This window comes from Plectropomus leopardus, chromosome 15, assembly GCF_026936395.1.
Source record: "Plectropomus leopardus strain MGB_pleo_1.0 chromosome 15, ASM2693639v1, whole genome shotgun sequence".
Lineage (NCBI taxonomy): Eukaryota > Metazoa > Chordata > Actinopteri > Perciformes > Serranidae > Plectropomus > Plectropomus leopardus.
This window is the reverse complement of record NC_142190.1, coordinates 505,001-517,802: the sequence shown is the minus strand read 5'-3', so window position 1 is coordinate 517,802 and position 12,802 is coordinate 505,001. Positions and strand designations below refer to the sequence as shown.

The window sequence follows — 12,802 nt, the reverse complement described above, 5'->3', positions numbered from 1 at the left end:
TCGAATTATTGATCCTCTGATGCTTCAAATTGTCAGATTACTGCAGAATATTAATATTCATAAATGTGATCAACACTTTATTTCACAGGTCTGTAATTTCTCTTTTACGAGTTATTGATCAGAGATTTATAATAATTATGAGTGAAATAATTATTGCTGGTGTGACTGCGGTCAGCTGTGAACACAAAAAAATATTCACAGAAAAGCAGCAAAACAACATAAAGTCAAAGTTTAAAATAATAAATCAGCGTTGACTGAATATTTTGGGGGTTAAATGGACGTCGTATCCTCCCAAAACTCTGCCGCAGATTTACTGTCCTGAAAAAAGCTGATCTATATATAGAATTATGTAGAAAAATGATCTATATACTATAAATCTATACGTGAGATTTCATCACATCATCAGGAGACGGACAGCACGTTACAGAGCGACCGCTCGGGACTTTCGGACGATTCTGGGACTTTGGGGCGTTTACAGGATCGTACGACGTTTCTAAGATTTTGGGATATTTCTGCGGTTTTGGGTGTTTTAGAATTTTAGGACATTTGTAGGAGTTTAGGATGACTGAAGATTTTAGGACATTTCTCATGTTTGTGAGACAGATGGACAGACGGATGCAGCACTGAGACATAAAAACACTGAGACAGGACAGGTGAAGACATTTCTTTGTTTTATTACAAAACTCAAACAATAAAAACTCGTCTGAGCGGGAGGACGTCACAACTCAGGTCTCCGTCTTTACGTCCGTCTGTGTCTCTTCCTCTGCTACTGTCTATGTCCGTCCGTCTGTCTTGTTCCATCCCTGTCTCTGTCCTCCCAGTATACTTTAGGTGAACTCAGTGTTTACTTCTGTCTGCGTCTTTCCTTCTGTCTTTGTCCGTCTCCCTCCTTCTGTCACTGTCTCTGTCTGTCTCTCTTCTTCTATCGCGGTCTCTGTCCGTCTCCCTCCTCCTGTCACCGTCCCTGTCTGTCTCTCTTCTTGTGTCTCTGTCTCTGTCCGTCTCCCTCCTCCTGTCACCATCTTTGTCTCTGTCTGTCTCTCTTCTTGTGTCTCGGTCTAACTCTCTTTTTCGGTCATAGTCTCTGTCTGTCTCTCTCCTCCTGTCCCCATCTCTGTGTCTGTCCCCCTCCCTGTCTCGATGTCTGTCTCCATCTGTCCCCGTCCTCCTCTCCTCCTCCCCCCGCAGTCTCTCGTTGTCTCTGGCTCTCTGTCCATTCTGTTGTCCTCCTGGCGGTGGCGTCCCCCGCTGGTTGTACTTGTCGTAGGCGGCGTCCTCCTTCTCCTGTTTGACTCTGACGGCCGGAGGACGAAGAGGACGAGGAGGCGGCGAGGAGGACGAGGAGGACTGCCGCGCCCTCTCCTTCTCCTTCTTCTTCTTCTCTTTTTTCTTCTTCTTCTTCTCTTTTTTGTCTAAGACAGAGGGGAGACATTAAAATCCATCCCAGCATGCTTTGCAGCACAGAGAGGGATGGACAGGAAGTGACCTCACCTTTTTTGGGCTTCTTCACAGGAACGCTGTACTGCTCGTCTTCCTCGGAGGACGAGGAGGAGGAGGCGCGACCTTTGGGAGCGCAGCCCTCCTCCCTCAGACGTTTGGTGATGTCATCCATGTCCTCCGTGTCTTTGGGGGGACGGTAGTCTTTGACGTGGTCCACGCGGATCGTCCGACCTTTAATCTGTCGGCAGAGACGACAAAAACACTTTGTTGAGATTACTTTGGAAACGTCCTAAAATCCGAACGTTATGAAATCCCCAAAACCTCCTAAAATCCTAAAAAAAAGTCCTAGAGACATGTTTGCTCGACGGGCCCCTGTCCTCCTGTCCTTTTATAAAACCGGCCTCCAGGCGAAGCCGGTCGAGTGTCCTGCTGTTTATCAATTCGAGACTCGGCGTGGACAGCTGCGTGGACAGCTGCGTGGACAGCTGCGTCACCTTGATGCCGTTGAAGTTGTCCACGGCGAGGACGGTGCTCCTCTGGTCCTCGTAGCAGATGAAGCAGAAGCCTTTGGACTTCCCCGTCTTCTTGTCTCGGACCAGGTTGATGTTGACGATCTCTCCGTACCTGCGGACAGAAGGAAGGTGAGCGCTCTGATTGGCTGTGGCAGTGTGGGAGGGGCTTCACGACGTCTGCGGGTACGTACTGAGAGAAGACGCAGATGACGTCGCCCTCCGTCAGCTCGTACGGAAATCCTCCTGCGGGAAACAGAACAGCGGATCAGAGTGTCGCTCTCGGGCATCGAACCAGCGTCTGTACGTTACGGCTGCGTACCCACAAACACCCAGGCGCTGTCCCTGTACTCCGTGTGCCACGACACCGACTCCCTGACCCCGAGGTCGGCCTCGCGCTCGTTCAGCTCGTTGATCAACTTCACCTTCGTCAGCGGACTGAAAACAGGACAGAAAAAATAAAAAAGCTAAATAATATTCGAATTAATGTTCAAAGCTGCTCCTCAAAAAACGTTTACGATGATTTCTTTATTTTAATTTTTCTGTTTCCTGTCTCAGATTATACTTTTACTTTCGGTTTATTTTTTTGAATTTCACTTTTCCTTTTGTTGGCCTAATTTTTCTGTTATTCTCCTCATTTGTGTCACAAATCGTGAGCACTTTCTCAGATGAATATTGCTAAAATTGACGACTGATTAATCGTTATTTGGAAAAACATCAGAACTGAATTTCAAAGAAAAGCAAATATATATTTTCTCCTTAATCAAAGCTCACGGCAGCTTACTGCAGGTACTTTGACGTAAACGGCTGATTAATCATCACTTAGTTGTTCGATCATCGTTACTCCTCATACACACTTCTGTTTTTAAATCAGGTGCTGTTTTATTTCACCTGATCTTTTTACATTTATTTTGTTTAAAAAAACAAATGAAACACTTCCAGTATTCATATTTCCAATTAACTGAATGATTTCATTTAATCTATGAGGACGACACACATTAATATTTATTTTTTTAATGTGAATCCCCAAAAAACAACCAAGAAATACAACATTAAAAGCTCCAGGACGCTACGAATGAATCAAATTCAGGCCAGAGTCCATAAAAAAACCCTGATTTAATGTTTCCGCCTCAACCGGAAATGTATGAAGACGCGTGAACACTGTTTACAGTTTGTGTAAAATCACAAAAATCTGATCAGATCATCTTCTCTTAAATTCGGCAAATCGACCGAAAAATCAATAAAAACACGCGCGCGCACGCACACACACACACACACACACACACACCGCGGTCTGATCTGATGAGTCTGAACCATTAAACACGCGCTAAATGTTTATTTCCGCGCCACAGCTTTTCGTTTTTACGTGTTTTTACACGCAGACTGAAAATAATGTTTAAATTGTGTCATTTTTTAACGGGGTTCGGTGCAGACGGACTGTGCGCGAGGGAGGGGCGGGGTTTGGTCGGTTAGCCGTCGGCGCCGGATGGCGGGTTCGCGCGCAGCGATGAGAGAATAAATTAACGGAAAATAAAAACCAAAATAATACTTTGATGAGAGTACTCACTTCATGACGGACTCGGAGGACAAACGCCGATGTTCCGGTAGGAAACGGCTGCCTGAAGAATGATCCGTTTCCGCTCGAGTTCCCGCCTCTGCTGCCGCCTGCTGGTCGGATGACGCAACTACAGCCAGGCCCGTCTCCGGGTCTAAAAAATAATTTTAAAAATAGTTAATTTTATGAGTAAAAAAAAGCATTTTGACTTTTTTTTTGACACTTTTTAAATAAAACAATTTGACGATTCTTTTTGGCAATAAATAAAGAAAATATTTCACTATTCTTCTTTGCAATTTTTAAGTAAAACTTTTTTTTTTTTTTTTTTTAATTTCTCAGTTTTTGCATTTTTAAAAAAAACAAAACAAAAACATTTGGGCTTTTTTCCCCCTTTAAAACTGTGCATCAGTTTCTTCAAAAATCTACCGAATGACATCATTTATCGCAGCCTGAAGTTCACATTTCTGACAGTGCGTGGACACATCGTATGTTATTGTTCGTTTCTAAAACAGATCTCCGTGACTTTTCCTTCCTCTTCAGGGCATATTAAGTTTCCAAAACTTCTCTGGGCCTGAAATTTACTATTTGGAAATTCTATGACTTTTTGCGTTTTTCATGACGGTATGAACTGTGACTTTGATCAATTTTTTTCTTTTAATTGCTTTTTCTTTTCAAATGTATCTTTTTTTCTTTAATTTTTTTTCCTTCAATTTTTTCTTTTTTGTGATTTCTGTTTTCTTTAAACAGTTTGGTGATTTTTGACGTATTGAAAAGATGATTGATTTTCTTTTAAATATGTTTTCTATAAAAATATATATTTATTTATTTGTTTGTTGATGAATTATTCTAGATAGATAGATAGATAGATGATGGATGGATGGATGATGGATAGATAGATGGATGGATGATGGATGGATGATGGATAGATAGATGGATGGATGGATGATGATAGATAGATGGATGGATGATGGATGGATGATGGATAGATAGATGGATGGACGGATGATGATAGATAGATGGATGATGATGGATGGATGATGATAGATAGATGGATGGATGATAGATGGATGATGGATGGATGATGGATGGGTGATGGGTGGATGGATGATGGATGGATGATGATGGATGATGGATGGATGATGATGGGTGATGGGTGGATGGATGATGGATAGATAGATAGATGGATGGATGATGGATGGATGATGGATGGGTGATGGATGGATGATGGATGGATGATGGATAGATAGATGGATGGATGATGGATGGATAGATGGATGGATGATGGATGGATTGATGGATGGGTGATGGATGGATGATGATGAGTGATGGATGGATGGATGATGGATGCATAGATGGATGGATGATGGATGGATAGATAGATGGATGGATGATGGATGATAGATAGATGGATGGATGATGGATAGATAGATAGATGGATGGATGATGGATGGATGATGATGGGTGATGGATGGGTGATGGATGGATGATGGATGGACGATGGATGGATAGATAGATGGATGGATGATGGATGGATGATGGATGGATGATGGATGGATGGATAGATAGATGGATGGATGATGGATGGATGATGGATGGATGGATGATGGATGGATAGATAGATGGATGGATGGATGGATGGATGATGGATGGATGGATGATGGATGGATAGATAGATGGATGGATGATGGATGGATGATGGATGGATGGATAGATAGATGGATGGATGATGGATGGATGATGGATGGATGGATGATGGATGGATAGATAGATGGATGGATGGATGATGGATGGATGGATGATGGATGGATAGATAGATGGATGGATGATGGATGGATGATGGATGGATGGATAGATAGATGGATGGATGATGGATGGATGATGGATGGATGGATGATGGATGGATAGATAGATGGATGGATGGATGATGGATGGATGGATGATGGATGGATGGATGATGGATGGATAGATAGATGGATGGATGATGGATGGATGATGGATGGATGGATAGATAGATGGATGGATGATGGATGGATGGATGATGGATGGATAGATAGATGGATGGATGATGGATGGGTGATGGATGGATGATGGATGGATGGATAGATAGATGGATGGATGATGGATGGATGATGGATGGATGGATGATGGATGGATAGATAGATGGATGGATGGATGATGGATGGATGGATGATGGATGGATAGATAGATGGATGGATGATGGATGGATGATGATGGGTGATGGGTGGCTGTAGTACCTCCTCCCGTCCTGCGGGGGTCGCTGTGTAATCCGCCTCCATCCTCTGACCCGGTTTATAAACAGCGGTCTGTCAGCTGGGAGCCTCGCGGTTAAAAACACATTTAAAAAACTCAACATTTAAATGATATTTTCGTGAAACTTTTACTGCCGAATTTGACTTTTGTATCTGTAGAAATGTGCCGTCGCTGATCTGTTTATTTCCGTCTTTTCTTACGTGAATTGTGATGAGTTTTAGCGGCGTTGACGGAAACTTGAACGTCGTTTCCTCGCAGTTAGCCATGCTAACGTCACAGTTAGCAGTAACGTTAATGATATTACTTTAATTAATATTCATGGCTTAATGACAACTTCGCGGTTTGTCGCATTTATCATAAGCCTTATTTAAAGTGACATCTGTCTCACCGGGAGTCTACTGCGGGTAAGTAAATCACTGTTTTCTCATACTCATGGCCGTAACATGACCTGCCTTATAATTTCACTCAATTTAACGAACTTTTACTCGTTTTAAAACCTCAAGCGCGTATTAAATCATTTAAAATACTATTTTACGATTATCTACAACTCGTGGTAGATTCGGCCCAAGATGAATCAGGTTTTACTCTAAATAAATGTCTTGATTTTGGTTTTAACTTCTCCCATGCTCACTCGTTAGCGTGAACTCCTTTAATTTCAGTCACTTTAGCGCACGTTTACTCGTTTTAAAACCTCATGTGCGGATAAAAAACATGTTTTATATTATTTTACGACTCGTCTAGAAGTTGTGAAAAATTCGGCATCAGAAAAAACAGACTTTACTCTTGATAATTTGTATTTGTTTGTTTTAATTTCTCCCATGCTCAATCGCTGTACCGTGAACTCGCCTTTAATTTCAGTCAATTTAACGCACTTTCTGTCGTTTAAAACCTCACGTGCGTATTAAAACATGGTCAGTATTTTTTGTGACTCACGTGGATCTTATGATAAATTCGGCATGACGTGAATCTGGCTTTGATAATCTTTAATAATGTATTTTAATGAAATGTCAACATACAGCGATGCTCACAGCTGTGATTGAATCAGTCATTAATACTTTATTGAACCTCTGATTCCTGCAAGTGTGTAAAATACAATCAGCTGTGATCTGAACACATTTAAAACAACACAAATAAGTGTGCAAAGCTGCAATGACAACAATATATACATAAAAAAGAACAGGAATATATGTATATATATATGTTTTTTTCCCCTATATTTCCCCATAAATAACTAACACTCCCTAAATTATATTTAAAAAATCAGCTCTAATCTTGTTCTGAAGTCATTATTTTTTAAATAATATTGATTTAAAAAGCTGTTCTGGAGTGATGAAAAACCGATGAGGAGCATCGATGGTCCTTTCTCAAGGTCCTGGAAAAGTCCTGGAAAAGTCCGAATCAGAATCAGAATCGGAATCAGAAAAGATTTATTGCCAGGTATAGCTAACACAATACGAGGAATTTGTTCTGGTGGTTTGGTGCAACATGAATATAGAAAAAAGAAAACAGATAAAATAGAAGATACAAATATAAAATATAAAATATAACAATATAAAAGGTCAAGTCTAGTATTGATATTTACATTGAAATTCACATTTATACAGGTTTGAGTTCAACTTTATGGTGTGGATGTGCCGCATGACCAGCAGCAGAGCCGGTGATGAACGCGGTCCTGGAGTCTGTTATCAGACGGAGCTCGTGTGTTCAGCTACCAGCCCAAAACTCAGTGTTAGACAAGAAGAAATCCTGTTATTGATGACTGAGCTGCAGCTGACTGATCAGTGATAGATTATTGATTGATTATTGATAGATTATTGATTGATTATTGATAGAGTATTGATAGATTATTGATTGATTATTGATTGATTATTGATTGATTATTGATAGAGTATTGATAGAGTATTGATAGATTATTGATTGATTATTGATAGATTATTGATTGATTATTGATAGAGTATTGATAGATTATTGATAGAGTATTGATAGATTATTGATAGATTATTGATTGATTATTGATAGATTATTGATAGAGTATTGATAGATTATTGATCGGTGTGTTGTCTCTCAGCAGGATGATCTCTCAGCTCTTCATTCTGTCCTCAAAGGGCGACCACCTCATCTACAAAGACTGTATCCTCACAGCGACATTTCAGACTGAAATTAAATATTGATCCCGAGTTAAACACGACGCAAAACAAATGTTTCATTATTATCAATACATTTTTTTATTGCTTCAAACTCTTCTGATTATTTTAGCTGCTTTCCAAAATATAAACCAGCCAGTAGATAATGTTGAATCATTAAAGATGAATAAAGAATAAAAAGCTTCTCCGGCTGCTACATTAACCCTTTAACAGCTGGATCGACATCTTGTGCTGCGTTCAGACGCCTTTTCACGAGCCGTTTAACCCTTTGAGCTCTGAGCACAGCGGTTTATTTTCTCTTGATAATATGAGCAAAAAAAAGAAAAAGAAATGACCAATTTGTCATGAAATGTCTCACAAATTACAAGAAATGTTACCCAAAAATCCAAAAAAGCAGTGAGGATTATCAGAAAATAATCCAAAAAATTGGATTCAATGTCTAGAAAACTATGTTTATAAAAATGTTATTTTTAATTTAAAATCATGTCACGGAAAAAAGTAAAATATATACAATAAATACATTTATTTTTCACTCCTTTTTGTGTTTGTTTTTTTAACCTAATTTTTATGCTTATTTTAGGGAAATTTTCTTCTTTTTACTATATTTTTGCTTATTTTTAGGCCATGTTTTAGAAAAAGCCCAGTGTGCTCAGGTTTCACAGGGTTAAAGTGGTGAAACAGTAATATGAGATAGATTTCTCTGCACAGTGAGAACTTTTACTTTTTGGTACTTGAAGTATCTTTAATACGATTGTACTTTTATTTAAGTGCGGTGAGTGATGTAGCAAAGAAAATCGAAAAAGAAAAGTTTGGCTGCTTTTCAGGTTGACCTGAAAATTAATCGACAGCAAACATTAAAAACAAAATGAAATATCAGAAAGGAGCAGAAATATATACGTGCATTACAGCAGAAGCAGCAGTGAGGAGGTGCATGCTACTACACAAATGTAGTACTTTTACTTGTATTTCCTCACTGCAGTATTACTGCGTTTACTGCAGTAAAGGAAGTATTCAGCTCTGTGGTTCAGTTCTTAACGTCAGCTTCAGTCCGCGGAGAAGCAGGAAGTGATGTCATCAGTGTTTTCTACGAGAAGGTCACAGCGCTGACCGGAGACCAACCACCCGTCGTCATGGTAACACACACACACCTGTTATTAATTTGTTTTGATCATGTGATCATGTTCATGTGTTGAGAGCAAACTGTCCAGAGGACTGAATTAAAGGGACAGTTCACCCAAAAATTGAAGCTGAGTCATTGTTTGCTCGCCCTCGTGCTGATGGAGAGTCGTGCGATGTTTTTTAAGTCCACAAAATATAAAATACATAATAAAACAACAAAATATCTCCATTTCTTTAAGAAAAAAATTGCAATTTTTTTAAATTAAAATTTTTGCTGATCTTTTTTTTCCATAAAATTTTGTGGTGATTTTGAAATAAAACATAGGCCACCCTTCAAGCCTGTGCATGTTCTTGTCCTTGAACACATCTCGTGTTATTTCATCTGTATATATATTAACGTGATGTGTTCAAGGACTGTCAGAAATTTGAAAATCCAACCATAACAGTTTTTTCAGATTTTGGCTGATAAATGGGGTCATTTGGTGAGTTTTGAATTTGGAATTACCAAAAAAAAAATTAACATTTTTTTTCTTAAATAGTTACCAAAAAAGCCCAAAATTATTTTTAAAAAATTGCCAACATTTTTTTTCTTTAAATATCACCCAAAAATGTACTTGGAATGAGCAGTTTGGAGACATTTTGTGTATTTCTGATGTTGGTTTTGAGTAAGGTGTCGTGTTTTGTTCCTGCAGAGTCACAAAGATCTTCACTTCGTCCACGTCAGACAGGGAGGGCTGTACTGGGTCGCCACAACGACAGCTGACTCCTCCCCCTTCACCATCATCGAGTTCCTCAACAGGTGATTGGTTTTATTTATTGTTTGATTTTGTTGTTGAGATAAAGTCAGACTATAGCATTTCTAAAATAAAGCATGCGGTGAAAACGGTCAAAAAAATCATCGTTCCAGATGTTGATAAAACTTCAGCAGATTATGGTGAAGAATTTCAGCAGATTTAAAGGCAGCTGAGGTCACGCTGTCAGAAAGGTCCACCGCCTCCCGAAAGAGAGTCCAGTGATGATGCCGTCGTGTCATGTCCCCTCTGTCATGTGACCATGCATAAACATGTGATTTATTATTATTGATTAAACTTTCCAGCATTATATAAAAATGAAAAGCTCCATCTGAAACAAACTTCAGTAAATGTAAGCACATCGTGCTGATAATAGTCCAACCTCTCCTGACTGCAGGACTCTGACTTCAGCTTCTGTCAAACTTCTGTGCTGTTAATCATTTTACTCAGGAATTAAAAACTTTTGAGTCGGCCTACTTCTCCTATAGCTGCCAACAGCCTGCCGACATTCACAGTTAGAGAAAGGCTGAAAATAAGCTCATGTGCTTGTGGCCCCGGGCCCCCAAAACATTACATCTGCCCCTGGTAATAATAATGAGAGCTCAGCGCGAGCGGCCGGATGAGACACGGAGCGATGCGTCCTGCTGTTTCTAAATAATTCATCCAAACTCTGATTAAAGCTGAAACTAACACAAAGTTGTCTGTAGAAGTCTGAAGAAGTCACTTTCACCTCTGCAGATGTGTCTGTTTCATCGCTGTGGCTGTCAAACACTCAGCTGTTCGACAGTCAAAGTCCGTCACTGCATTTCTCTGCAGCTCTATTCTTATGATCATTGGCTGTTTGTGTTGTCCGTCAAAACTTGGCTGGAATGAGCTCTATCAACATTTTATCGACTACGTCTCATATTTCAATCAAGGAAAAGCTACATCGCGATTGATGTCATTATCGTTTTATCGCCCAGCCCTACTTATGGTATAGCATTTATAAGAATATTATAAGTCTCATCATGTCTAATAATCACCACAAAACAAAATAAATACATGAATAACAATAAAAACACAATTATGAGGACAGCAGCAGCGTGTCTGTGAAAGCTGTATTTGACTGGAGCCAAGAAATCTGTGACGGCTTCATCATTGATCTGTAAATGCTGATTTATATTTTTAATACAAAATAAAGACATCAAATCAATCTTTAGTGAATTTGGTGGGAAATGTGTGTGTATGCGTGTGTGTGTGTGTGCGTGCGTGTGTGTGTGTGTGTGTGTGTGGGTGTGTGGGTGGCTGTGTGTGTGTGTGCGTGCGTGAGTGAGTGCATGTGTGTGTGTATGCATGTCTGTCTGTGTGTGTGTGTGTGTGTGTGTGTGCGTGCATGTGTGTGTGTGTGCGTGCATGTGTGTGTGTGTGCGTGCATGTGTGTGTGCGTGCATGTGTGTGTGTGTGCAGGTTAACGGCTCTGGTTAAAGATTACTGCGGCGGTCTGTCGGAGAAGTCGGTGCAGATGAACTTTGCTCTGATCTACGAGCTGCTGGACGAGGTGCTGGTGAGTGATGCTGATATTCAAAATGCAGATAATAACATCTCCATGTAAAGTTTGATGTGTTAATGCAAATCTCACAGGTAATCTTACCTGTGAGATTTGCATTAACCCTTTAGTGTCTGTTTGTCTCATTTTAGTCTCTTGTCTTCTTCCTGTTGTGATAACTGTGTGTGTGTTGATGCATGTGTCCTAAATGTAGTCCAGATTGTGTATCTGAGTGTAATCAGTGAATTTGCAGCTCAGCTCCTACAATAAGTCTAAAATACACTGTGGAAACTAAATAGTTACATTCAGACTGTTCAGGTCCAAAAATGCTCCATTGAAACCCATTCAAACTGACATTTTTGATCCCACAGCCATCAGAGCAGAAAAACAGGACTTGTATTATTTCTGGGTGTCATTCTGGGCTTTTGACTCTGAATTTGTCATTTTGACTATTTTCCACCTGATGAGGTCATTTTGACCATATTTGGCATATGGAGGAAATACATGCTATTTCCACTAGGTGACCTGTCACAGTCAATGTAGCTGCTGATCACTGACATATCCCAGACTGTCAGCAGCTACACTCACACACTGACATATCCCAGACTGTCGGCAGCTACACTCACACACTGACATATCTATTATATATTATATATATTATATATATATATATGTTATATAAGTATGTCATATTTTTTAAAGCTTGATTTTGAAAAGCTCATTTTGTGTGCAGAGCGATGCGAGTGTGTGTGAAGGGTTAATGATGGACGAGTCACGACATCAGAGGTCGACATTTAAAAACCCACGAACGTTAACAGGAAATACTGTGTGTGTGTGTGTGTGTGTGTGTGTGTGTGTGTGTGTTTACAGGACTATGGTTACATCCAGACGACGTCCTCTGACGTCCTGAAGAACTTCATCCAGACTGAAGCCGTCTCCTCACGTCCGTTCAGCCTGTTTGACCTCAGTAACGTCGGTCTGGTACGTCACCTGACAGCCTCAGGTCAGAGGTCAGAGGTCAGAGGTCACTGAGGGCTGATTGACAGGAGAATAAACAACAGTTTGTTGTCTCTGATGTGGAACAAACGTGTTTTTTTCTGCCTTTTTTTAGCAGAAATCTTGATTTATTTATATTCATATTGATATTCAGTTTTATTGATAAAGCTCATTATCACAGATCACAGTTTGCCTCAGAGGGCTTTACAGCAGGCACCATCCCTCTGTCCTCGGACCCTCACATCACGTACGAAAAACTCCCCGAAAACCCGTAACAGGGAAAAAATGTTAGAAACCTCAGGAAGAGCGACTGAGGAGGGATCCCTCTTCAGGCGGACATTCATCATTCATCATTTATAAGCATCTCTGCAACTCTGTTATCAGTCAAAAACAAACAAACAAACAAACAAACAAACAAACACGGAGGCTTTGGCGATCCGTCAGGTTGGCCA

The 12,802-nt window shown here is 40.1% G+C and overlaps 2 protein-coding genes across 8 annotated transcripts in view; one reads left to right on the top strand and one right to left on the bottom strand.

The window, feature by feature from the left end:
• Window positions 1–658: 658 nt before the first annotated feature.
• On the bottom strand, window positions 659–3,656 carry rbmx2 (RNA binding motif protein X-linked 2). The gene is made up of 6 exons (XM_042516708.2): window positions 3,517–3,656; window positions 2,272–2,387; window positions 2,144–2,195; window positions 1,935–2,064; window positions 1,492–1,678; window positions 659–1,412 (listed from the first exon to the last, which is right to left on the bottom strand). The coding sequence occupies exons 1-6, from the start codon at window positions 3,519–3,521 to the stop codon at window positions 838–840; spliced, it is 1,065 nt and encodes a 354-aa protein (XP_042372642.1). The 5' UTR covers window positions 3,522–3,656; the 3' UTR covers window positions 659–837.
• A 2,146-nt stretch (window positions 3,657–5,802) lies between these two features.
• The window catches only part of ap4m1 (adaptor related protein complex 4 subunit mu 1), a 17,783-nt gene continuing 10,783 nt past the window's right edge, over window positions 5,803–12,802 (top strand). Inside the window, exons 1-7 of one of the 7 annotated variants that reach the window (XM_088088660.1) lie at window positions 5,803–6,179; window positions 7,380–7,432; window positions 7,847–7,905; window positions 8,967–9,052; window positions 9,731–9,837; window positions 11,276–11,372; window positions 12,225–12,335. In XM_088088660.1, the coding sequence (XP_087944786.1) occupies window positions 7,848–7,905; window positions 8,967–9,052; window positions 9,731–9,837; window positions 11,276–11,372; window positions 12,225–12,335 (459 nt within the window). In that variant the 5' untranslated portion in view covers window positions 5,803–6,179; window positions 7,380–7,432; window position 7,847. Of the gene's footprint in view, window positions 6,180–7,379; window positions 7,504–7,531; window positions 7,557–7,843; window positions 7,906–8,966; window positions 9,053–9,730; window positions 9,838–11,275; window positions 11,373–12,224; window positions 12,336–12,802 lie in introns of those variants that run through there. The other 6 variants (XM_088088661.1, XM_088088657.1, XM_088088656.1 and 3 more) reach the window with 6 other exon arrangements.

Coding starts and splice junctions, on each gene's coding strand:
- rbmx2 (XM_042516708.2), bottom strand. Junction 2,196..2,271: donor CAGCGCCTGGGTGTTTGTGG/GTACGCAGCCGT, acceptor TGTTTCCCGCAG/GAGGATTTCCGTACGAGCTG. Junction 2,065..2,143: donor GTCATCTGCGTCTTCTCTCA/GTACGTACCCGC, acceptor TTCTGTCCGCAG/GTACGGAGAGATCGTCAACA.